The 27,610-nt window shown below is 38.7% G+C and overlaps 1 protein-coding gene across 6 annotated transcripts; it reads left to right on the top strand.

Annotated features, from left to right (window-relative positions):
* Positions 1–1,090: 1,090 nt before the first annotated feature.
* On the top strand, positions 1,091–27,563 carry Pur-alpha (Purine-rich binding protein-alpha). 6 transcript variants are annotated; one of them, XM_070293415.1, is made up of 8 exons: positions 1,091–1,942; positions 4,606–4,656; positions 15,633–15,751; positions 16,203–16,305; positions 16,572–16,702; positions 16,942–17,169; positions 17,458–17,622; positions 26,851–27,559. In XM_070293415.1, the coding sequence occupies exons 1-8, from the start codon at positions 1,906–1,908 to the stop codon at positions 27,148–27,150; spliced, it is 1,134 nt and encodes a 377-aa protein (XP_070149516.1). In that variant the 5' UTR covers positions 1,091–1,905; the 3' UTR covers positions 27,151–27,559. The 6 variants fall into 6 exon arrangements, with proteins under 6 accessions (XP_070149516.1, XP_070149518.1, XP_070149514.1 ...); XM_070293417.1 differs by lacking the exon at positions 26,851–27,559 and having other exon boundaries at positions 1,125–1,942; positions 17,458–22,953; XM_070293413.1 differs by lacking the exons at positions 1,091–1,942; positions 4,606–4,656 and adding an exon at positions 7,602–7,893 and having other exon boundaries at positions 26,851–27,563.
* The last annotated feature ends 47 nt before the right edge of the window (positions 27,564–27,610 follow it).

Raw genomic sequence — 27,610 nt, 5'->3', positions numbered from 1 at the left:
TGCTTTAGGGCTTAAAATCTTTAAGGCCGTTTTACATTACGGGTTGCGGTTGAGATTGGGGTTAGGATTGATAGTTGCGGATTAACCAATCGGCCGTTAAGTTACTTTGCTCTGATTGATCAATCCGCAACTGTCAATTGTAACACCAATCGCAATCAAGCCCGCAAACCGTAGTGTAATACGGCCTTAAAGATTTAGGTATCCAAGTGACATTTAGGGCTAATTTTACCAAGTCTGATTAGACGAACCGACGATTAAAATTAGTAGGATAGCCAACAGAAAATAGAGATGAAGGAAAACCAAGCATTTATATGATTTCAGTTGGAATTTATTTTAACCGTCGATTCACCTCCGATTGGTAATTCGCGCTGGTTACCCTAGGCATCGATCGATATCAGTGGTTGTGCCCAATCGCCCCGTATCCAATCAACATCTCCCGTTGCAATAGTCACAACGTCGTTCGAGATGGCACATTAGACCGGTTCTACAATAAGTCGTATGTCGTTAATCGTAAGGAAATTGACCAATCACAGTCGATAATTCCAAAAAAAAAAAAAAAAAAAATGGACTGTGGTTGGTCAATTTGCTTACGGCTACGACATAAGACTTATTGTAGAACCGGCCTTATGCGGCGTTTACAATAGAGATTTTAAGTCCTAAGCCTTAAGAAATTGACCAATCACAATCAAGTACGAGAAGAATACTCGACTGTGATTGGTCAATTTCTTATGGCTTAAAATCTCTATTGTTGACGCCGCATTAGAGTTTCATACGATACGACTAATATCGATATATTGCATCGCCACCATATATCTCAAGAGCCATGGAAAGCCATCGTGTGGCGACGAGCTTGCCAGCATGAGAGAGACAGACGCCGGATTACAGGGAAGGAGGAGAGATACATCCGCGCACACCAGCTGGCTTTGACAGTCGCATATACATATATTTAATACATGTACAATAAAGCTGCAAGAGAGACCGACGTATGCGTGTATGTGCACGTGCATGCGTGCATTATTCTAATGGAGCTGTAGTAGCGCCCTTACGCGCCACACGCGCGCGCGTTGCAACACTCTCTCGCTATATATCTCTCTCTCTCTCTCTCGCTCGCTCTCACCGATCGCGCGCGCGGAGAGGGCGGGAGGATCGGTGAGAAGGTGGAGGAGCGAAAGGCGAGCGAGCGAGCGAGCGAGCGAGCGAACGCAAGTCGGGAAGCAGCGCGAACGTGCGGATGAGCGGCGGTGTGTGTCGTGTGTCGGCTTAGAGACCGAGCGAGCGAGTTAGGCGAGAGCGCGTGCGGTGGTGGTGGTGGTGACGATTGGTGTGTGCCGTGGACGGACGACGGACGGACGGGTCGGTCGGTCGGTCGGTGGGTCGGTCGGTCGGTCGGCGGTCGGGAACGTGAGTGTTAGTTTGGAAGGACGAAGGAAGGAAGAGAAGAAGAAGAAGAAGGAAAAGGAAAAAAACGCCAGGAGGAAGTGTAAAATTCGCAGTGCGCCGTGCCGGCTGAGAGAGAGGATACGTTCGGATTGTTGGTTGTGCCGAGGCTTGAAGCCGACAGCTCTCGCCTCTTGGTGCTCCGAAGGAGGAGGATAGATATTAACGACAACGTTGCCGTCGTCCCTCTCTCGGTGGGATCTCTCGCGCGCGCCTCCACGAGGAGCTAGTGTGTCTCGAGGGGGATCTCCTCCCTCTCTTTCTCTCTATCGTTCGTTTCTCTGTCCATTTTCTATCTATCAAACTATCTATCTCTTCTCTCTCTCTCTCTCTCTCTCTCTCTCTGCTGTTCTCGCGCTCGCTGATCGCCGGGGGGGTGGGGGGAGGGCCCGCCGCCGAGAAGACGTCAAGGGACGACGACGCGTGCAAGTTTAACCAAGAAAGGAGCGTGCTGCCGCGAGAAGCGCAATGTCCGACCGTGAGAGCCTGGACGATCAGCCGCAAAGTGAGTACAGCCGGGGCGAAAAAGCGCACCGTATAACCGATATCGTACTCCGTGTTGCCGTGTCACCGTCTCTCTCTCTCTCTCTCTCTCTCTCTCTCTCTCTCTCTCTCTCTCTCTCTCTCTCTCTCTCTCTCGTCCATCGGTCTCGCGGTCGCTCAGTCGCTATACCCTGGCGGCGTCGCGCGTCGAACGGACGAAACGTGTACGGATCACACCGCTAACCGACATCTTTTTTCTTCTTCTTCTTTTTCTTCTTTTTTTTTCCCTTTGCCCCTCGTGGTATTATCCCTCCCCTTTGGGTGATTCTCATGTGTGCGCAGCGTGGCGTGTTGGTGCGCGCGTTAAACTCGACGTAGGATAAAGGCGCTTGAGCGCGCCCGCCTTTTCGAATTCGACGAGAAAACCGAAAGAAAAAAAAAATCGCGACTAATTCCCCCCCCCCCCCGCCGCTACCATCATTCCGTCGTCCAGTCGCTCGCGCGGGCCCCCGGGAATGTATCCCTAACTGCGGGAAGGAACATCCGAAATGAAATATTCTCCTCTCCCCCCCCCCCTCCCTCTCTCCCTTCATCGTCCCTCGAAGCGAAGCTTCCGCGATCTTTCCGTCAACCGGCCGCCGATTCTGTCGAGGGTCGCGCGAAAGAGAATCGTTATTTTTCATACGGTAACCCAGGATTCAAGATGGCCGGGTTGCATGTCGACCGAGAGGATAGCCCATTTCGTCCCCTCCATTCCCCCGCACCCTTGCTCCTTTGCCCGCGAGTCTCTCCTCCCTCTCCCGACTCTCGCTCTCCTTTACATCGCATCTCTCTCTCTCTCTCTCTCTCTCTATTTCTATCTCTATCTCTCACGAGTCGAATATTCTCCAAAACTTCCGACGTTGCCGTACGTCGCAATGCCGGTTCTCTCTCTCTCTCTCTCTCTCTCTCTCTCTCTCTCTCTGCGGCGCTCGTCTTTTTTTCTCTTTTCCTTCTCTTCTCTTCTTCTCTCCTCTTTCCTCCCCCCCCATCCTACGAGCCGGTCGCGCGAGCGTAGCCGAAAAACTCGCGACGGAACATCGCGAAGAAGCGCGTGAAAGCGTGATGTAATATTTGGCTTTGATGTACATCTATCTATCTAGTATGTAGTCGATGGCGCGCACGCATGCACACACACACACGCGCGCGCGCGCACGTACTACGCAAGCAATGGGGAACCGAGCCGTGTAAATTTCACACGTATTCGCATATACGAAGCGACTCCTCGGTTCCCCCTCTCTTCTTCCCTTCCCCCCAACCCTCCTCTTTTTCGCTCTGTCTGTCTGTCTCTCTCTCTCTCTCTCTCTCTCTCTCTCTCTCTCTCTCTCTCTCTCTCTCTCTCTCTCTCTCTCTCTCGCGTGTCGCGTAACGCGGCGTCTTTTGACCTCGAAACGAAACGTCGGATAGAGTGCCTCGGATAGATAGATAGATAGATGAATAGATGATCGGGAGAGCACGGAAGAGCTCTTCTCGCGTGCCCAAAAGATTGGATGAAGCTTTCTCTCTCTCTCTCTCTCTCCCTCATTCTCCTTTTCCCGCGCGCACCTTCCTAACCTTTTTTCTTTTACCCGCATCTCGTGTCGCGCGACATTGACTTTCTCTCTCTCTCTCTCTCTCTCTCTCTCTCCGTCCTTCCTCCATCTCGCACCTCACCGATTAAATTAGACCTAAGCGATGCTAGGATGCGAGGATTATTCGCGATCTGGTGCGTGGTACTCGCGAAGATCCTCGGTAACGTTCGCGAGAGAATTCCGTGGTTTAATCGGTAATTTAAATCGATCGGACACACACATACACATACACACACACACATGACGATAATTTGTCCTCTAGGTTGCGGCTTAATATTTCGCTGAACATGTAAGGTGTTTAAAAATAGAACGCGAATGTAAGTATTCTCTGGCCTCCCTTTCGAGACGAAAAGATAAAGCTAGAGAGAGAGGGAGAGGGAGAGAGAGAGAGAGTGTGTGTGTGTGTGTGAGCGAGAGAGGGGGGGGGGGAGAGAGAGAGAGATTATGAAATATGCGTGTATAGGGAAAAAGTAGAGACGAGTAAATCTCGTTTTTTCCTCATATATCCTAAACATGGATTAGCACAAGATTCGCGCGCGCGCGCGCGCGCGCGTGTGTGTGTGTGTGTGTGTGGGCTGTGAAAATATTCGACGAATTATTTTATTACAATAAAAAAATTGTTTATCGCTTATATTTATTACGGACGATATTTCCGTTTGCATTTGCGCTTTTGAAAGCACGCACAATCTCACGATCAATGCGCGCTGTATTTGATTTCACGCGAATAGAATTATATTACAAAATGAGATATCGGCGGATTGCGCAACAAGAACAAGCGAGATTCTGTCCTTTTCAGGACGAAACTATTGCAATCTAGCTGATTAGTATTAAATTCTGCGATAAATATTTCGATCGCTTAAATTCTCAAAAAATATGATTTATTTATTTTTTGTTCTACAATTTTTGGTGTAATACTTCATAAAGTATAAAGTCTCGCTAGTGACAGTTTCTTCTTCTTCTTCTTTTTTTTTTAATTTTCAACAATCTGTATGATTTAATCGCTGCTGTAAGCGTTATAACTGACGTTGCTACATTATTCGTTAATTAATTACATAATTTTTGTTTATGTCGCTAGAATATGGAAATCCAGGCGGCATGGATGCTGGGGGTGCTGACTTTGATTCCGGTGAGTGTTTTTACTGTGCATAATTATTGAAGAGGTAAGAAGATATGTTTCCACAAATGTCAAGTAATCTATCTATGTCTTTAACAATGCATATATTGTACTAATGCAGCAAACTAAACTCGAAACTATCGAATCTATTTTTTTTATGATTTTAATGATTTAATTTATATACAAATTAAGGAAGAACATCTTTCTGAACCCAAAACTTCGATAATGAGCTCTAAGAATTACAACACTTTTGTACGCTAAAAAAAAAAATAACATCGAGCAGGGCAAGATACAATCGATTATATAATCGAGATACATAATCAGAAGATTCTATTTCTCATTTTTCAACGTAACTTTTCTCGAATAGGATTGTACTAGTAAAGACAATCCTATTCAATATGCTAATTTGAATGATCTTGTCCGCGTCCGCTTTCTCGAGAGACGGAAGAAGATAGAACGTGTGGGGGGGGGGGTGGGGGGGGAGAGGAGAGAAGACGAACCCGAGACAAATTTTTGCGGACGTTCGTGGAACGGAATCGAAACGGAATACGAAGCGGCCGGAAGCGGGACGCGCGACGAGACGCGGCGGCAGTGGGGCGCCGGTACTAGAGCTCAGTCAGCTGGTCGTGACGTCACGCGGCATGTCATCGGTGGGCGCGAGGAACGGCGGGGCGGGGAGGGGAGATCGCCTCCCTCGGCCGCCGTCGTTGTCGCTGTCGCTGTCGTCGCGCGCGCGCGCGCGCGCTGTGATTTAAAACGCGAAGTCACGTGGCGGCGTATCGCTCGTGAGAGCCGGCGCTTGTACGGCCGCGGATTGGCTTGCCGCCACCATGGGTTCGCGCATACCATTGGCATGACGGCGAGCTCCATGAATGACCGGCACGTCATTCGCGTTACGATTTCACGTTCGACGGATATATAACGACGTCGTCGTTGCCCGACCATTTTCGTCGTTTTTACAATCGCCGGACGATCGGTTTTCGCCGACGACTGCTTCGCTGGAACGGCATATGAACGACGACGCCGGATAATCATCATTGGTCTCCCGCCCCCTTCCTCCCCCTCCCCCTCCCCCACCTGCGAAAACGTCTCGATGTGTCATTGCACGATGACTATACCGGGCATACCCGGCGCTTTTTCCTCGTCCGTTCTCAGTGCACGCCCCGTACTCGTTTCCGCGAACACTTTCACGAGAGATCTTTCCTCTTTCCTGTCGCGCCATTCCGAATTGCGGATAGTACGGTGATAGTTGTCCGAGAGTCGTTTTCAATTTTCAACATGAAAACCGGTATATCACGACAGGGGTTAAGATCCGGTCGCTAATCGCGCGCGCGAAAGCAATCTCCACGTTTAGTCGTGACCATGGAAACGCAACGATTGGCGGGTAAAGCTCTCATCTCGCGGCACCATGTCTTTAACCAGTGTCTCTTTACTACAACTTGACGCGATAGAGAAAGCCAAGTGCGCGTGGCAAAGAAAATCAGAAAGTATCGCAAGTATCGAAGATCACGCGAAACAAGAGGTTAGAGTGGTATATTGTCACGTAGTTTCGAGGAGTGACCTCACTGAAATTTTTTGCCTAGAACATCATTTCCGGATTTGTCGCGTGTGCGCGAAACTGTCTGCCGATCGCGATGCCCCGGTGACGTTTTGAATCGAGCCCGAGTTGACGCGTGATACGGTTCTTGTCGATCTGCGCGGGATATGGAGAGGATAATGATAACGCCTGTACAGAGAGCTTATGGTCTTTACTCGTTAAAAATGATCTCGCATCGCTATTATTATCTACGATCGTATAAAGGATGAGGACGCGAGATTTACATCAAAAGCATGGGTCATTGTACGCTTTATTTTCCCTTGGAAGAATTGTTTCTCTCGCACAAAATCGCAAAACTTAAAATATTCTTACAATAATATTATATACATACATTTTTATCTTCTTTGGATTTATATGTAGTCTATAGATGATTACGTACATCCCATACAGCATCGCAAGATTGCAATAACATTGCAGCAACATTTTTCTGCAAGATTGCATTATTGCAGAAACATTGCAAAATGTTGCTGCAACGTTGTTATGATATTGCAGCAACAGTAAAATGTCCGCCTACAGAAATATTGCAATATAATACTGCAGCAACATAGCAGTATAATATATGTGCAATAATGCTTTATGTATATTTATCGACATAATATCCTTAACATATGAAAAAAATAATAAGAAATTAGGCCTATAAGAGTCAGGATCTAGCGTGTATATAGTTTTTCTGTATTATAATAATAACGAAATTATAAAATGTAAATTTTTCAGTACACATTCGACTTCCTTCAGTGACAGAGAATATCTAAGAGAAATAAGAAAAAACTCAATTTGCAATTGCGTAAATTCACTATTTCTTTGTATCCGAAATATTCAGATATCCGGATGCAAAAAGATTGTGGTGAATTTACGCATACAACGAGTTTTTTCACATCTCTCTCGTCTTTATATAATCTCAAAATTTATTTATTAAAATCTGAAGTATCTTGCATATTAGAAAATTATTATCAAATTTTTGATTTTATATAAGAATGGAAACTGTTAAAAGAATTCTTAGTCCAATGTCTGAGCCCCTGTATTAGGGTCATATCATACGACTTAAATTAACAGAAATAGTTATTATATCTTTTTAATCTTACTAGCCGCTCTTTGTAAACTTTATATAATCATCATGATTAAAAATTAAATGCGGAATAGATAGCGCAACATGCGCCGCATAGTAGTAAACGAATGAACTTGCGATTATTGAATACTTTTTTTGTAATATTTTCGGAATGTTGCTGTAACATTGCTAAAGTTATATTGTAAAATAATGTCTTTGCAATATTTCTGCAACATTAAACTGCAATATGCAATATTACAATGTTGCAGCAATGTTGTTGCAAGGTTCTGTGCTGTATGGGATGTACATACCGAGGATATTTTACCGAAGGCATGCAGAGTGTTAGGGGCGAAAAGCCTACGGTGATCTTACGTTAAATCTTAAGAACAGCAACGCTATTTTCGCATATTTCATGAGATAGAAATTACTCAAGTGCGGCGTAGAAAAAGTGGCGTTTACAATTAGTTCCTTACAAGTATCGTGATCGATTTCGCGCCAAATCGTTCGACAATGGAAGAGATCGTGGCAATATCGGGGAACGACATTCACGAAAATCCAAAAAACTGGGGCGACACTATGGAAAGGATACAGTATTGGTATCCGGAAGGTATTTGTCTTAAATATACTTGGACACTCACGAGAGGGATAGGTTTTTCTCTGAAAAACAGGATGACGATATGAAGAGCCTGGAATTCTTAGGGTGTTTATTTTATTTTATTTTTTTTTTTTTTTAATATCTTGAAAAGTCAGGAAAAATTCTATAGGAATTTTATTCAGGAAATTTTTTAATACGATTCTCTCTTTGATAATTTTACTTTTATATCATAAACAGTATAGACAATCTACTGATTATTAATATATTTTATAAATATATATCTATTTTTGTTTAAATATTTAATGTCTTAACAAAATATTGAGTATGCAATATGTATTTTTTATTGTTACTTTTTATATGATTAAAAAAAAAAGATAAAGATGTTACGCAGGTGAAAAATGTTTGTCTTATAAAAACTCTTCATTTTTCGTTTCAGTACATTTTCAAATCTAGCACTTGAAAGTTTGCGTGGCTCTTTATTTTTCCTTTGTATGAATAAAAAGCATTGGAAAGCGCGCGCGATAAACAAAATTATTTTAAGAAGATACATCCAAAAAATCTCTAAAAAAAATTCTTTTGAAATTTGGAACAAAAAATCAGGAAGATCAGGAAATGTTGTTGCAAAATTTTAATGGACACTCTGTGAGAAGAACTCACGTTTTAACGTTCTTAAGCGTAGGTGAAGATAGGTGAAGATACCGGGATACATTCTTCAACATTCGTACATTCCGTGCATATCGAACTGAGACAGGCGCTAGACCTGAATCAATCGTGATTCATTGACATGTTCCTTCCGAGAATCATTCCTGATTCAGGTACGACGAGTGTAACGTTCACGTAATTTTACATCACGGTAATCGTGGATCCGTAGATAGGTAAAGTTACTTATATCTTTACAAAAATAGATTACGATCAAAGAAGAAAGAGTATCCTCTCAAACCGATGAGCTTAATACGATTAATTTCAAAAAATTCAATTAATTTTATATCACAATTTTGTTAAAAAAATTGCTTGTATTGTAAAATATTTATTTAAAAAATTCCGCTTATCTCTCTCTCTCTCTCTCTCTCTCTCTCTCTCTTTCTCTCTATAATATGTAAAGAGAGATTGAACGTAATCCTAATAATCCTAAAATATCGCATGAGCATGAAGAAGCTCTGGATGATATAAACCTCGTAATAAACTGTCATATTGCGCTTTGAGAAAACAAATTTGTCGGAAAATTACGCGTTCTTAAATTGATTGCTTCTGAAAACTAATGTGTTGGCGGAATATCTTCGTAGTGACTCGAATATCTCTGCAAAATGCGGATGATTCAAAAATGCGAATGAAGCTCTCACAATAATTCTATAAATATTCTCATAAATGTTTTATTATAAACGAGAAAATAGATGTGAAAGATAATAATGAAAATTACTTCGGAATTTATTTTTACTAGCGAAAGGATGATGGGAAATAATTAACTTTAGGTCATCTTTTCATTATTTCTTTCTAATTAGAAATTTCTTTTTTCTTTTTTTTTTCAAATTTTAAATTTGATTCTCATTAAAACAAAATTCATTAAACTCATTAAAACAAAATTATATGGAATGAATCAACTTCAACATAATTGAAATCTTTTATAATGATTATGTGAGAGTAGGTCAATTATTATGTCAATGTCAAAAATATATTTCCCAATTTAATATGTGACCAAATTTGGTACTTATAAATGAATTGAGAGAGAGACTATAATAATAGTAGCAAACATTAATATATTATGACTAATTGTAATATTTAGATACATTGTTATTGTTCGTGTCGCTAGTTTTTAAATAATTATAACAGAATGACTCGACTATTATGAGTCATATTGTATTGCTAATGCTTACTATTCCTTATCAAAGGAAATTAGCAAATGACACAACGAAAAGAAAGAATAAGCAACAGAAAAATTTAACCAATGGAGATTGTTTTTCTTTTTCTTTTTTTTTTTTAATAACGTGAAAGGTGAAAGTTAAAAAATAGAAATTAATTAATTATATGCAATTAATAACATGTAATTTATACATAAACTCGAATTCCATTTCACAGAATATTTAATAAATATTCTGTTCTATAAAATTGAAAATTTCTGTAGCCCCACAGATTACTTGATTCTAACATAAAACTGTTTATTCGGGACTCTTGTACGGATTCGCATCAGCAAGTAGGATAGCGAGGGTAGAGAATAGACGATGAGATTGTCCAAACATTGTTCGCTGCATTCAACGAACTGATATTTATCGTTTACGATCGTTCCCCATCCAATGTAAAGAACCCCGCACTGATCATATGGAAAATCTGTCCCGGTCAAATCAATTGGTTTTTACATATGTTGTAGCTTATGACCTACTGAACAAAAGATGTAAGGGGCACAAAGCTCAATAATGGACAGTTATCGAGTTATAACCAGTCAAACATGAAAAATTCGGGCTGCCGAATAGTCAAATCTTCGGAAGGTATCGATTTTTTTGAAAAATGTTTGAAACAAACATAGTAGGGTTTTACAAAATCTGTTAGTTGGTGACATTATTTGTGAATTTTGAATGACCTTGAAAAGCTCCGTGAATAAAAATCTTTATGTGTCACAGCAGAGATAAGGACCCCACGGTTCGTCACTCCCCTAGTATTTTTTGACTCCAAACCCTCTCTGCTGTGTGTGTATGTGTGTGTGTGTATGTGTGGGGTAATAAAATAAATCACTAGTCGCATCGATTTGATCGTTAATTTCTAAGAATTGATTGTTTAAATTTACACTCTAAACTTGGAATCTTGTATTGCCTCCAATAAATAATCAGCCATCCCTAATTTACACGGCATTTCCTCCGTTCCGATTTGTGCCGGAAACGCTGGATGCTACTGGGGCAGCGAGACGTATTCCCCTGAGGGGTGGGAGGGAGGGAGGGAGGGAAAGAGAAGGGGTGGTGGGTGGTTGGGAGCGGAAGGCACGGTACGGCGAAGAGTCGGCGTTTAGATTCGCGTTGAGGCAGGTCGGAGCGTTACGAGCCGCGCTCCAGGCGCAGAGATCAATGCACCCGGGATCATCCCCATTCGCCGTCGTCGTTGTCGTCGTCGTCACTCCCGTTCGTGCCTGGACAGACAGATCCACGACAGAGACAAGTCCCCATGATAGATATCCAGATGCGCGGACGTAACGTCGAGAGGGGACCAGAAGGCGCGATGACCCCGATCATCGAGGAAACGTCCCCTCAACGCTGCGTACGATGAATATGGACGAGGAGAGCGAAGGAAGAAGCGACAGGTCGACGGAGGCACATTATCGGCCTTTGAAGACGACGACGACGATCCCACATCCTGTTCGCGAAATGGTGGTGAGCCCGACGACGCTCGCGCCCTATGCAACTGTGCAGTGAAATGCAAGTATATAACGTCGATGGAAGCCGGCGGGTGAGAAGTGGGCGTCTCTGCATGGACACGCGCCAATCGTTAGTCGGAGGAATCGTTTATCGACTCTCCGAAGGAGGAATACGAAGAGTGGAATTTGGCGTGGAGGATCATCCGCGAGTGTGTTTCCGAGAGAGTCGTCTGGACGAGTTCGTTGGGTAATCGTCGACCTGATCTACTTTCGACGAGAGGAATCGATCGGGAAGAAAGTCCCTTATTGGAATTGGAAACCTCAACGATGGGAGGATTTCGTTTGGTGTGTCGGTTGGATGATCGGTTAAACGAGAGCCGATTTAAATTAGAAGAATTACATTGATCGAGCGTTATAGAGATCCCTCCCATATTCGTGTTTGTGACTAATCGATGCAACGCAGGCGACGTACCTCGGGCGACCCTTGGAGAAAAGAAGTGAGAGCGAGAGAGAAAGGGTGCATTTCCGAGAGTGGCATTTTCCGATGTGATAGAGAGCGTGGAAAAAGATCTTTCGAATATCGATCATCGAAACGGAAGCGATAATAGAAGGTATTTTCTTCAGTAAATTGATGATGTCACTCATGATTGATCAGGAAACATCTTATAAGTGTATTATGCCTATATTATTCTAGAGTTTTACCGGAAATTGTGCCCACACACACATACACACATGAATGCGGCACAAACGATTGTGGTTTTCACGTTCTTCGAGGCTGCAAAGGGTAATCGAGAGCTTCAATGAGAAGCAGCCAATCTCCGAGTAATAAATGGTGACCTAGAAGAAACAAGAACCCCGAGGGTGGAGTCCAGAAGAGAGAAAGAGAGAGAGAGAGAGAGAGAGGATAGCAATGAGAGAGGAAAAGAAAAAAAAAGAGATCCATCCAAGATACTAGAGGAGGAAGAAAATAGCACGATGGCACGAGATCACACTAATCACTTCACCGTTCGATCTCGTTATTATATCACATAGATATCTTTAGGATCGCTATAGACAGAGTCTCGATTACTTAGAAAGGAAGAATGTATTCGCGAATCATTCGTGTATAATTCTAAAAACTAGTTATCCCATCAACGAGAGGAAGGAAGATTCGAAGATCTTCGTCGCGAAACATCGTCGTATACTTACTCGATAAAGGAGGAAGCACAGGGAGAAGTGAAATCGCGTCGAACTGAATTGCGAGCGAGTTGAAAGGTGTCAGGAGGGGGTCAGATTCGACACGGATCGATGTGACATAGTAGCCGGACGTCGGTGTACGGCGATTACGAGCCGGAAAAGCAAGCCGACGTGAGAGACACTTTACGCGCGCGAAGGTGTACACGGGGGGTTGGGGGGGGGGGAGGGGAATTGCGGTGCATGGTGATGCAACAGTCATCGACCGAGCGGAGAAGACGCCTGCGGCAAATAGAGCAATGGTGAAAGTGCACATCCGCGAGCGATCCTGTTTCATCCTCCGCGAGTATATCGCGAGAGGACGAGCAAGAAGTATCGACAGATCGAGGTATTACGGAGAGTGACGGGGACTCGGTCAAGGTAACTGCCAAGTGATAGACAATTAGGAACGCGAGGTATCCTCTTGAGACTGATGAACGCGGCGATGCAGCGTTCATCGATTCACCCCGCGAGTCGTCCTTCGCGAAAGAGGAACAGTGGACGAGAAAGGCCCACTTGCTCGTATCAACGTGGCAACGATAGATTAAAGGTTTAGTACGGATGGTGTTAGGTAAGATACACGCGTGATGACCGAGTTACCGGAGACGAAGGACCAACGATCTCTTTCGCCAAGTTATCCCGACGAAAGTTATCCGCTGAAGCCGCCAACCATTTACACGAGAGCTTGTGGACGAGAGGCTTTTCGAACCGAGTTTGGGGAGGAAAGATACGAGGCTGTAGATATGGGAACTACTCGTCCTGAGACATAAATGTTACCTTCAGAAAGAGACGTAGATCCCTTCGCAACGAGGGGTCTTGCACGAGGGATTCATTGCGCTTAATAAGAGAAAATCTGCGACGAATGAAAAAGAGGAAGAAAGAAAGAAAGAGAGAGAGAGAGAGAGAGAAAGGAATAAACAGAATTAGCGAGCGGGCATTGATCAATTAACGCGGCTTCCTTGAATTCTGTGAGATTTTAGCGCGGCTCTTAGGAGAAGGACGTATTATGCACAGGTGCACGGATTACCGTAGTATCGATAGGATGTTCAAGAGTAGGATTTTCCAGGGCGATCTCAGCCCCGTCCCAATTCCAGGCAGCCTGCAACAATCCAGTACGTAGTAATGTGCAGCTAAGTCGCGTTACATCGATCGATCGGCCTCGAGCGACTCCTTTGCACAGGAGATCTCTACAACCCCTTTTGTACGATCGATCCCCGAGATCGTCGATTTTTTTTTTTTTTTTTTTTTTTTTTTTTTCTACGGTAATCAGATTGTTCGATATCAATTTTTCGCTATTATAATGACCTTTGATATTATAATGAACCAGTACGTACGTTGATGAGAATGATTGATCTTTAAATTAATTAATTATTTTTAATTAATAAATAAATAAATTTTCTCTGCAGATTTTTTTTTTTTTTTTTTTTTTAAGATTTTTATAGAAAACTGCAATCATATTTATTATTTAATTTTTTTATTTTCGATAATACAAAAGATATTTTTTTCCGATTATATTTATATTATTATCCTTTTTATTTTTTTAAAATGTACTTGTATTCATTTTCATTTTATTATATTTACAATTTCAAAAATTTATTTGGCATTCAAATGTACTCTGAGCTAAATGAGTAATTGATCTTGTAATATTTCTGGTAAAAAGAATTATCGCAGAGAATTAATGTAGATAAATTTTTCGCTCTGTCGCCTTATGTATTAAAATATCATTTTAGTGTGTCTCGAGTTTTTCTTCGAAAGTGAAAAACTTGCGTAATGGCGTAATAATTAATGTATTTTTGACAGAGGAATTAAGTCTTCGTTGACACCAAGTTGATTGTGATGTTTTTGTTAATACATATAATTCGTCCTTATTTAACGATCCGAAACAGGGCTAGGTGTAGTAAAAAGATAACGAAAATTTTAACAGACACAACTTGGAGAAACGTTAAATTTTCTAAAAGAGTTTCTTTCGTACCCATCTCTCGTTACGTATTACTGTTATACATTACATCGGCTGGTCTAACATGGTAAATGCGAGTTCGAGAATGAATAGTGTCTGTTCGAATGAGAGACAACAATAATTTAGGATAAGAAGGAAGGACAAGCAGGTAGCATAAAAAAGCAGTAGGAGCATATCTGGTCGTGATAGTGGGGCATCAAAGAGGTCGTTGACCTCTCCTCTAGTGCAGCTGTTATTGATCGATGAGGACTAGCAACACTCTGATGCGTGTTATAGCGAGCTGCTTGTTCCATCTCGAACAGGATAAACCATTTGCTTGGGCCCAGTCGTAACGGCCAATCGAGTAGCCTCCGTTTCTTTCTGAACTATGATTTCAAGATCGCTTTGCTAAATCAGACAGAAGGAGAGAGAGAGAGAGATGCGATCCGTGAAAATCCAACGGAGGGGCTCGAGCGTAGAATGACCCAATAAACACTGGGTCACCTCTTTAGCAACCCACTGTCCCCGTCGTGTCATCCCTCCCTCTCTTTATCTCTCTCGATCCCTTCTCATGCTTACCCCGCTCGTTTCTATGATACCGTTGCGCGCGTTAATTGAGTAATGTAAAAAAAAATCGATTTAAAAATATAGACATATTTGTGACGAGTATTTAAAATTGTATTTAAGTTCCTAATAATCTGAATATTTTTAAATTAAATCTAATAAAAAGAACTATTATTTGTCGCTAATTTTGTCGATATTAAGTTTAAGAAATTCTTTGATTTTTTTTTTTTTATGTATATATTATTGATTATACCATCTTATTGAGATTGTATCATCTTAAATAAATATATTAGAAGATTTCGAAATTTTAATAATTGATAAATTTAATTTAATAAATTTAATAATTTTGTGCCATATAAATTTTATAATATTGCGCTCGTTACATTGATCTTATATTCTCTTTGCGCAGATTTAATAATAAATATTCAAATCTTAAGAATTTAAGGATACAAGATTGAACCTGATATCAGAAATCATTTTTGCAGTCATTTTTCTTCATAAAAAATACAAATGGAAGAAAAATTATTTTGATTAGATTTCATCAATCTATTCTAAAGTTGAAGTTTATTATTTTCGAACTATCTCTATCCAACAATTCCAAATATTGCTGTAGGCAATATCATAATTGCTAATATTAACGAATATATATGTATATATATGTTAATATATTAATGATATTAATAAACTATATTTATATTGTAGGTCAGCAAGGCCAGCAGAGCGAGCAGGAACTGGCGACGAAAATGCTGCAAATTCAAAGCAAAAGATTCTATCTTGACGTAAAACAAAACAGACGTGGAAGATTTATCAAAGTCGCTGAGGTATTATTTTATTTTTTAACTTAATCCTCGGCGCATATACTATACAGGCATTTAGACTCTATAGCAGAAACAAAAATTGTGAAATCAATTGCTATAATTAAGTAATTAATAATTAATAATAAAATATTAAAGAATGAACTTTTACATGAAACAATTCCTGATTAAAATAAGTTTTTAAAAATTTCTTAGTTTTAATAACTTTTTTTATTGATTCTATGATAATAAAACTAAAAAAATTTATATGATTAAGATATGATACATATATGCCAAATGGTTTCAGATATTTTTTAACAAATTCGTTTCATTAAAATTACACAGGCACTTGTTGTGAAATCTTCTAAAATCTTATTCATTGATGCATGTCATACATATATGAGATATCTCGTTTAAAATAATAGTTTATTTTTTTACATAATCCTTTTTTTTTTTTTTTTTTTTGTTTTTACTTCAGATTGGAGCGGATGGAAGAAGAAGCCAAATCTATCTGGCACTCAGTACAGCATCCGAATTTCGGGACCATCTGTCGACGTTTAGCGATTTTTATGCATCTTTAGGTACATTATAATATCTGCCAACTCAGAAGAGTACGACTCGAAATCGGAAGAGTACAATTTTGATAACAATCGTATCAATTATGGCTAATATATATGAAATATTGTAGTCCTAATTTAGAATCTATCGATAAAATCTCAATATTTCATAATGCGGTCTAGAATTTGTTTTAACTTACATTATTTATTTCGTCAATGATTGATACTTGTCTTTATTGTAATGAAAAGAAATATTTAATTTATTTTTGTTTGTGATACTGGGTAATCAGGTCCACCAAATCCGGAAAACGTACCAGACGATGGAAAACTCAAGTCAGAAATGATGGTGAAGGATAATAGGCGATATTACTTGGACCTCAAGGAGAATTCTCGCGGCCGTTTCCTGCGGGTGAGTCACCCTGTATGTACCAGCCAATATACTTACTTTCTACGCTAAGTCATAAAAGGAATCTGTCGGCTTTCGTCTCAAGAGATGTGCTCCTTTCGAAGGATGACAAAGACAAATAGAACTCTTCTAGAATTGTTGATGAAGAAGGAATATGTGGAATTCGATATAATGATTTATGCATCATAGATACAAACCGTACAACGAATCGATATGGAATATCTCAAGTATAATCTTTACGTTGCTCTTCGCAGGTATCGCAGACGATAACACGGGGAGGACCTAGAACGCAGATTGCAATACCAGCGCAAGGTATGATAGAGTTTCGTGACGCGTTAACGGACCTTCTCGAGGAATTCGGGACGGATGACGGTGGCTTTAAAGGCGACTTGCCGGAGGGCCGTTACATGCGCGTGGATAGTAAGAATTTCTATTTTGATATCGGCCAGAACAATCGTGGCATCTACATGAGAATTTCTGAGGTATGTACTACTCTTACACATGGAAAAAAAATAATCAAAAAAACCAAATTTCAATGAAAAAAGATTGACTCTTAATTGACCAAGTAATCTAACAATAATATTATATATTATATAAGATATTCTCTCTCTATATGTACGAAATATTCATAGTCGTGTTAATTTAATTAGGAAAAATTTATTATTTTTCTACATGTAGTCCTAAATAAAGCATAAAATAAATGTAATCTTTTCAATATTACGCTTATAATCTAATGACATAATAATGCAGAATGGAACGTATTCTTGCAGGTGAAGACAAACTTCAGGACAGCCATCACCGTACCGGAAAAGTCTTGGGCGCGTTTTCGTGATATCTTCGCAGATTATTGCGAAAAGATGAAGGAGGGCGGCGGCGTTAGTAGCAGCAGCGGAGGGAATGTATTGTCCGAGGGGAAGGGCTCGGTGGTGGCACAGGTACCATCGCCATCTTCGAACACACAGCCTAACCCCAATCCAAACTTAGACTCTCCCCTAATCAAGTGAAAAAGGCTTTAACTTAACTCGAACATTTGGGAATTATAACTCGTTTTCAAGTCATTAAGCGAAGTAAAAAAAGTTGTCAGAGTCTATGCCATCGTCGGTCATCGTCATTATTATTCATCGGCTATGACATCGACATGGTCATCGGCATGATCATCGTCATTGTCACACCGCCATCGACACCACATTACTGTCACCGTCGCCTGTCACCGAGATACCGTCATCGACACCGTCATCGTCATCGCCACTGTCACATCATACACCGTCACACTTGCCATCAATGCGCGAACACCAAAACTCGCCTGAAATATGGCCATTATATCGCAAAGAGTATCAGCCGATTGTTGAATATATATTCATATAATCACAGATTTGATAAAAAAAAAAAGAAAAAAGACGCGGTGCACGACGGTACATGGTTATTAATACACAAATGAATCGGCGTGTCTCGCGAAGATGAGAAAGACGGAAGGTGGGAGAGGAGAGGATAGATGGTGTGTGTGTATGTATGTATGTATGTATGTATGTGTGTGCGTGTGGACATGTGTGTGTTTGCATGGAGGGAAAACGAGTCACTGCCGCTCGTGCGACTAACACAGAATAAATAACAAGGAAAAAAGAGACATGCAATGACGGAAAATCGAGAGTATAATTATTGCGCGATATCTTTTTAGGCGAGCACGAGTTGCCATCGATTAACGTTATGAGTACTACCGTTCATTTCCTGCTTTCTGCGAACGCACGTCTGTTTAGTTTTGCTAAGCTTCTTGTACTAATTTTTCATCCTCAGACATTCAGAGTACGCGCGTGCGCGTTTCACTTGTCACTTGTGCGTTGAACGAACAAGAATCTTTAAACGGGAAATGAACCGTAGTGTGGATCACGTTACAATTGAATTTGATCGTTCAGAATTTATGAATAAATAGTTGTTATATTAACGATTATATCACGACGAAATAGAAATGGGAAAAAGCGTGTGATTTGTCGCGAGGAAAAGAGAAAATGAAGAAAAAGATCTATTATGTCTACGTAGGCAGTACGTATGTCTTTTTTCGATTTAACCGACAAAAAAAAATATCTTGAATTAAGTCGCTGTATTTTCAACGAACACTCGTTGAGCAAAAGTCGCAAATGGTGTGAATGTAGATAAAATATCGCTAAACGCCTCTTGCAACTCCATTGTCATTTTCTAAAAGAGTGCGATTTATTACTGTGGTTAAGTCGAACGAAACATAAGAGACAAAGAAACCAAGAATAAGAATGAAAAAAATATTCGCGTACTACCACAAATATTCGAATATTTATATATTACTGTCTGCATTGCGACATCGTACACTCGTTTAAAAACTGAATGACATCTTTATTAAAAGTAATGAGATTATATATATATATATATATATATATATATATGTATATGTATATATATATATAGAGCATAGGTGAGGGAGAGAGAAAAAAAAGGGATGGTAGCCCGAGAGAATATGAAATCATATATTAATACATATTAATATGTATATTATACAAAGTTAATTATACGTTTTGTTTCATCGATTTATATGAAAGGGGTATACGCGATCATATATATATATATATGAAAAAGACGCGTAAGAGAAACGCGCTTTTATAAAATACAAAAAACACACATATACATACACATACATGCATGGATTTATGCACGCAAAAACATGCAATATACATTTCGGAAAAAAAAAACACCAAACACGCGATTTCGATATTTTCCACACCGAATTCACACAGAATGAATAACGCGCACGACGTATATTCCATCATAAAAAAAACAAACATATTCCGCCGCAAGGAACACGGTACAAGAGACGGTGTATGTAATTAAGTTACATAAGTTTGAACGATGGTCGAGTTCTAACACAATTGCATATTAGGTATGTATTATACGAATGCATAATAGGTATTTATAGAGAATCTATATAACTGTATAATTGTAACGAAATGCCAATGTCCGCGGACCCAGGCAACTGCACAAATCTGGCAACGTACAATCAATCGAATTGAAAATCGTTGTTGGACGTTGCAGTTGCTTAGGCCCCTCTTGCCGGACACAGGAAGAAAGATGAGACAAAACGAATGGCACAGAAAGGGAAAAATAATATTTCAAGACGGGCGACACGAAGAGAGAGAGAGAGAGAGAGAGAGAGAGAGAGAGAGAGAGAGAGAGAGAGAGAGAGAGAGAGAAAGAAGGAGGAGAATAACACACAATTGTGTTATCTCTCTGAGGAAAAAGGAAATCTAAATACGCTTCGATTCTGCAACGCTGTGCTAATATCAACACAATGATAAATATCTATCCGTTCTCTTTTGTGTTTCTTCTGTGATTGAAATGGCAAACCGACATAAATCTATATTTCGCACTGGTGCGAATATGAAACAAATAAGAAACCCATATAGAGGAAGAAAAACACGTAGATACGCGTTATTTAAAAATGTTATTTAATTGGGACGCGTTCGATTGAGTGCGTGATCGGCGCGTTTATATTTTCCATGAGATATAAAATGAGTATAATTTTATTTATTTTCTAGCGACAAACTCTTATTGCTAACGTATTTCGATAGTAAAATAATTATTCTTCAGTTGCATTTCCTTTTAAAATTTACAATTTCGGCTGGTCTGAATTTACTTAGCATGTAGATCGTTTCGACGAATATAAATATGAAATATAAATCACAATAACAAATTCAAGTACGCACGAGTGGGTGAAATATATTGAGACAAGAATCCCGATCCTCTTTGATTTTAAAGTATAATTTTCTCCAAGATAATCTTTCTCACATTCTTTCTCTCATTCTTTGAACGCACATTTAAAACGATCGTTCCGCGATATCGAGATATATATAATTTGTATTAATTAATTACTAATATCTAAAATTAACGAGAAGGACAAACAAAAATCTATTTCAACAGATTGTTGACGAGCTTTTACATGTCTACATTTTTTCTACATCGGATAATCTTTTTGTTAAATTATTCAAGGGAAAAGAGGAAAGGGGTCAGAAAAAACCTGCGATTTGTGCAACAAGCATTGTATATTGTTCGGATAGAGCGTTGTAAACGGAAACTGCAAGGAAGAGGCATAGAAAAAAATCGTTCACTGGCGCAGATGGTATGACATTGTGATCTATGCAAATTACAAATCACAAAGCAGCCACAAGTAGTAGATTTAAGATATAAATACACGTAAAAAAAAAAAACACGTACGTCTATGGCGATTAGAGAAAAAGGGGAGGAAATATTGTGTTACTGAAATGTACGCGCGATAGCGTGCATTTTAACACGTTATTAAAATGCGAGGACGACTACAAACGTACCTAACTAAAAAAACGCAGAGAGGGCGAGAGAAAGAGAGAAACAGATATAAAGAAAACAAAAATAATGAAGAGATACCGTCTGACACACGTAAGAATAAGCAAAGTAATATAAAAATGAATGAAAAAAAAAAAACATGACGCTCCTGCCACGCAGCGAGTCTTTAGACAGCTTTAAGATAATAATTATAAATGATAAAAATAATAATTATTAAATAATAACGATAAACTTTCTATATGTTGAATCGTGTCTAGTGAGAGAAGTACTATCGAAGTAAAAAAAAGCAACACAAAAAAAAATAATAATAATACTATCGCCACACACATGAATTAATGCAGTTTATATGACCATTGATTAGTTGTCTCTATCTCGCGCGCGAATGTTCTTTTCTTTTTTTCATAATATATATAATATAGCGAGGAGAGAAAAGGGGTGGCTGTTAGAGAAATAGCTTTTGGTGTTTCGTTTGATGTTTTATGAACAAACGTTGCGCGGTTGGTTGAACGGCGGACCTTTTTGCTAAATGTTATAATATCCACAAAAGGGTGCCGGAGTTCCATATACCTGTGTTTTTATATATTCGGTGGAGTTGAACACCGGAGCTACTGTTATCCATTGTCACGCGCTAATTCTTATCACGTAGGATTTTCATATATGGTACGTGGATCGCGAGCGACAATTGCGTGTAACGATATGATATATCGGCGTTTGCATTGTAAAAAAAATAATAATAAAAAAAAAACGCATTCATTTCCAAACAGCTCACGTCTTTCATAGCGAGACGAGGTCGTCGCGATAGCGATGTAATCTCTCTCGCTGCACGAAATTGTGGCTCATAAAAAGAAGCGAAGCTTTATCAAGCTAAGTTTCATCTAGTATGAAAATCCTGTCGTTGCTGCGAATATTTTTATTATCATTATTATTATTATTATTATTATTATTATTATTATTATTATTACGATTATATTGTCATTATTCTTACTATTATGATTATTCTTTTTATTACCGATATGATGAACTATTAGTATCTATTATATTATCGGAGAGAGCTGTTGTGTACTGAAATTGCTAATAACGAAACCAGTCTCGAGTGGGCTGATTTCTTTCGTTTTCTTTTTAGCATCACACGATAACGATCAGTCGAGTTTGCGAATTTAATGGCTTTTCCGTTCTCCATTCTTTTATTCCTCTCATCCCAATCAATCTCGATCTCAGCCAAATCCTTCCCCCCCCCCCTCTCTCTCTCTCTCTCTTTCTCTCTCTTTTTCTCTCTTTCTTCGCAATCTACTTACTTATGTAAGCACATTTTCTTCTCTTTCTCAGATTCGTTTCCGCTCTTTCTAATCAAGTCTGATATAGAGTGGGGTTTCCCGTTTCCCTCGAAAGAGATATAGAGAAGCGAGGTGATGACAGATGCGAGTTAAAGAGAGAGAGAGATAGAGAGATTCGACGAGAGATCAATTGATACCATCAAAAGTTTGGATCGACGGTGTTAAATTAAACCTTGATTCGCGATCTAGCGGATCAAGCAAGAGTAATCATCCTTCGATGCGTTGCGGTTTCCCTTTTTTTTTTCCTCCTGGCGCGCTCTCGCGTGTGTGCATGCGTGCGTGAATGCTAATTTGTGTGCGCGTGTAGGCTCGACAATCGAAGCGAGCGAGCGAGCGAGCGAATTCTTTGTAAGGCGAGAGAAGAAATTGAGATGAGAAAATTGCCGATTGCGAGGACGATGCGCCGTCGAATTACGTTAACACCGCGATTTTCGGAGGGAGTTATATACGCAGGAATTATACGTGTCCTTGAACTATTACATTATATCAATAGCGTAACAAAAATCAAAGTTTGTTGTTGCAGAAAACAGTGAGAATTACTGCGATTGGCCTTTGTATGTCATTTGATTTATTAAAGATAACAGTCTGTTGCAACTTCCAACGTTTTTTCATCTTCCCATACAGTGCAAGTATCCTTCTCTCGCATCACGCATGTAACACACAATTGTAATTAATTTATATATTATTTTAAAAATCATCTATTAAGGATATCTCAACATGTCAGAGATATTTTGCTCCTAAGACATGCGCGAGACATCTTTGTATATCGCTAACGAAGTTTACGGTCTGTATTTGAACGAAATCTTTTTTTCGCTAAATATAAAAACGCTTGGACAGCGTGACGTGATATATTTTCGTGGTGCATCGTCCTTGGTATAAGATAGACATCGTGTAAGTAGATGAGACGTTAAAAAAAAAAAAAAAAAACGTTTAACGCAGCGCGCAACTCTCAAACGTTACTCGTTTCTCTCTCTCTCGAGTAAAAATCGATATATCAGCATTATATTAATTGTTATATAAATATTTATCGCGCGAGTCGAGTTTTCGAAATGTTACATGCTCGAGGATGGTTTGTCGGACACAAATTCGTACCAATTGTTTCTTCGGATAAACGTTTTTCCGCCACATAGTTTGTAATATACTTCAATATTAACTATTAAAGAATAAACACACACGAAAAAAAAAAAAAAAAGAAGTAACATCGGGGGCGAAAGATCGGTTCACTGGCACGAGGAGAACGCACTTTAAGTAATATCCGAGGACCTGAGAATTCAAGGGACCCCATTTCCCCCAAGTGCATCCGAGGAACCAAGATCCGCGCGTTGCTCGCGAGATTTCGAGTTTTTTTTGATTCCAGAATATGTCACAAAGGATTCCGCAATTCGATCAGATCGCATGTACGGATACGCGAATTCTAGAATTCAAGATTTTCTAAAATTCCAAAGATCCAACGAATGGTCCAACGTATCCAAGATCCAAGGGATTCCGATTCAGAAAATGCACGTCTCTGGGATCAGCCACAGACCTTTCGCCCATTGCTGCAAGATAAAAATCGTAGCTACTAAAGTCAAGTCGTCTTTAACGCAAGTGATCGTGTAATATATGTATTGTAAGGTGGTTAGCAGAAAGGCGCTTAAATATCAGGATAAATAGCAGGAGGATAACCGAATTAGAAAAGAAGGAAAAAGAAAAAAAAAGTTACCGCGCAAAAGAATTGCTGTTCATCTATTCGACATTGCGTTTTCGAGATAAAAAGAATACGTGACAGATAAATGAACGATAAAAAGAAAAACAAAAAATAGAAATACACAGTACACTCTACGGCTCGTACGTTCGAACGAAAGCTAAAAAAAAACTAAAAAAAAAGATTCATCGCATCGATGTTGAATGTAACACGTTTTACAAGGTAACAGAGCATTTCATTTTATAACATTTCTACTGTCTATACTTTCACCCGGACATTCTTATCGAATGGAAAAAAAATGGAAAAGATATCCACCTGTCCCCGATATCCTCCAGCATCCCCTTTAAAATTGACGCGATTGATCCCGAGGATGCACCAAGTCCGTTTTACACGATCTAACGAATTTGCGACAAAATTCTATTTATAACATAATGAGCTGTATAGAAAATATTTTCTCATATATACATATTGACAAAATTAAATTTATATTATATAATCTACATATACTCACAAATTAATATTCTCTAATCGAATATCTTGCAGTGCATTTAGAATGAAAATTTGACAGAACGATTAAATCAAAAGAGTTACATCAATTGAATGTTTATGATGAGCCTCTGATATTTTTATTACATTTAACCCTTTCCAATCTTGTGTCGAAAATTTTATACATTTTTTTCTCACAATCCCATGTTCGATATTTTTTGACACAACACGTTTTTATCTCTTTTTTTTCTGTTTTCTCTTTTAATTATGTTTAACAATATATATCGAGTGCTTGTTTTCTCACATACACAGACATACAAAATAAATGTAAAGTATATTTTATTTACGATATTCAAATCCTATTATATGTACTATTATAACTGACTAAGGATTGGAAAGAGCTAAATAGATTGTAAGGCCATCAAAAAGAAAGTTTATTCATGTTGAAAATTACTTGATGATGAGTAACTGCACGTAAGAAAAAAAAAACCACATTATTCCGATTATGAATCTTCGAACATGAAAATCTCTCAGGATTTCTAATATTCAAATTCGTATTATATTTTTGATTTGTTATGATATTGATATTGATATTCGTTTCGCTTATAGTCCATTATGCAATCAATTTTGACGTTGGAAATAAATATAAATCATACATGACACATTTCTTACAGTATGCATTGAAATAAATTAATTTTTTGGTATGCCATTATATTGTATATTAACAGTAGAATAGATCTGTGAAATGTATGTATGTGTTTAATTCTCTTTTTATATAAAAATAATTGATGAAAATGAAAATCATTTCATTTATTAATGAAAAACAACGAGTTTTATTGATCTAGTCTATGAAATGTTAGTATTGGCATATGAAAAAAAAAATTATTTTCATCTATAATGCAAGAAGAATTCGTATATTTTTAAAGCAGTGGTATCAAACGCAGAGTACTTGCAATAAGAGAAGGGAAATCTTGTATGTATCTAGGCACTTTTCATTCCTTCATATCCTTGTATTTTGTAAATCATATGGTCTTTTCGATTTTCAGTTTCGTGAATTTTGCGAACTCTAGGCTTTTAAACCTTCAATTTCTTGCATTTTATAGAGAAAAAGAAATTGTCAGACGATTTCTCAGTTCTTTACCTATCCCATTTTAATTTATTTTAATCCATCTCTATCCAAAATCTTCTTTTTCTTAAACTTAACGTTCGTATTTCATCTGAAATATATTTTTTATGCAATTTCGAAAAGGAATATTTCTTGCATCCTTGTACGATTATTGCCTGTGTTCGCTCTTCTCGTAGCAGATTTGCTTCGAATTTGTATATTGAAAAATATATTCCAGATGTATTATAGCATTAAGAGGTCTTTCTAGTTCGAAGCTCTGAAAATAAGGTGAATTCTGGCGAATTTTTAAAAGAAAAATATAAAACATATTAATTCTAAACTTTGCACGTTTATTAAATAACATCTCGAATATATCCTGAATTTTTTTCAAATAAAAATATTTGTTCGTTTCGGAGTTATAGTAATTCAACCAGGATGTCTAACAAAAAAAACAATTGTTATTCGTGGGGAACATGATCTCAGCTGTTATAATCACTTGAAATAAAAAAACCAAAAAGATTATTAATCTGTATAAGTGTGGCTACATCGTGTGAACTAGAATTAAATCGATATTTGCAAAATTCGAATTTTGCGATTTACAAAATTAAACAATTTTTTGGTGAAAAATGAAATTTTTTGTTCTTAAATGCCATTTTTTATTTTTCAAATTTTTTTTTTTTTTTTTTTTTTTTTATTCTAGTTCATGACACATCAGCTACATTCATACAGATTAAGAATTTTTTTAGTTTTTTTATTTTTAATGATTATAACACCTGGTTGCCATGTCCGCCATGAACATTTTTTTTTTTTTTTACACGCCCTGGTTGGACTACTATAACTACAAACATATATTTTTGTTTGAAAAAAAATTCAAGATATACTTAAAATCTTATTTAATAAATGTGCAAAGTTTAAAATTAATATGTTTTATACTTTCGTTAAAAAAAATATCCCAAAATCGCCTTATTTTCAAAGTGTCAAACTAAAAAGACCCCTTAAGTGGACTCCCTGAGTAATTACTATAATAAATAAATTATATTATCTAACTAAGCAAAGCGATACAAGGCTATTCGGGTCAGTATAAATATTTACTATTATAGATATCTCTATATATTACACACACAGTAACTCTTTTATACTCTGTAAGATCTCTTGTCGCAGCATCACATTATTCATGTAGCGATTTTCCGTTATAATCGCTACCTTGATCCGACAGGTCGGGCGATCCAAGTCTACCGGCAGCAAGAGCAAAACGGAGAAGATACAGAAGGCCGATAAGCGGCAGCGTGAGTTCCTGAAGAGGCGAAGATCCTTGCCGCGTCAAACGGAGCCCTCCCCCGTCGATCCAGTAAAATCCATTTCCGCTCCTATCGCCATCGCATCCCCGTCTTACTCCGCTATGACTGTATCCAGCAAAAGTACGGTGGTTTCCGGGGGAACAGCCTCTAGCGATTCTTCCAAAGTATCTCGGGAGGTCCAGCAAGCGGTCCCGCAACTGGAGGTGATCCGTGTTTAAAATGCGGATAAAATGCGTAGATAGAATGGCAAGAGGAGAGAAACAGGAGATCTGACGTATTGCAAAAGCGATATAAAATTCAAACGAGTTTGAATTTCGACTCGCCGCAGCCACGCGAAATTCACTTCGACATTTACCTTTGGCAATGAAAATATATGTAGTTTTTTTTTCTCTTTACCTGTATCGTAAATTAAGTATCGTCGAAGTTGTATCGATTTCATATTCGCTTGAGAAATCACGAGATACCCTCACGGATTTTCCACTGGAAAAGGCAAAATTTGCATTACTTCCAACACCATGAAGATTACATATCAATCCTGTTATTTTTTGTCATGTCTCCTGCGCTTATTCTGCTCCCATATAACCATTCTCAATTTTACAAAAGAATGAAACGTCGAGTCTAACTATTTTTAGCTATTTTACAGGAAATCTCTAAAAATTTAGATTTAGAAAAGTTGCA

This window comes from Polyergus mexicanus, unplaced genomic scaffold, assembly GCF_030449975.1.
Source record: "Polyergus mexicanus isolate NDT 795.1 unplaced genomic scaffold, iyPolMexi1.0 SCAF_3, whole genome shotgun sequence".
Taxonomy (NCBI): Eukaryota; Metazoa; Arthropoda; class Insecta; order Hymenoptera; family Formicidae; genus Polyergus; species Polyergus mexicanus.
Note: the sequence above shows the minus strand (reverse complement) of the source record. Positions and strands in the feature narration are given on the sequence as shown.

Excerpts from the sequence above, each read along its gene's own strand:
- Pur-alpha (XM_070293412.1), top strand. The coding sequence starts at position 13,437 with ATGCACAGGTGCACGGATTACCGTAGTATCGATAGGATGTTCAAGAGT. Across the intron at positions 15,752-16,202 it reads GATTTATCAAAGTCGCTGAG|ATTGGAGCGGATGGAAGAAG; the intron begins GTATTATTTTAT and ends TTTTTACTTCAG. Across the intron at positions 17,623-26,850 it reads AGGGCTCGGTGGTGGCACAG|GTCGGGCGATCCAAGTCTAC; the intron begins GTACCATCGCCA and ends TTGATCCGACAG.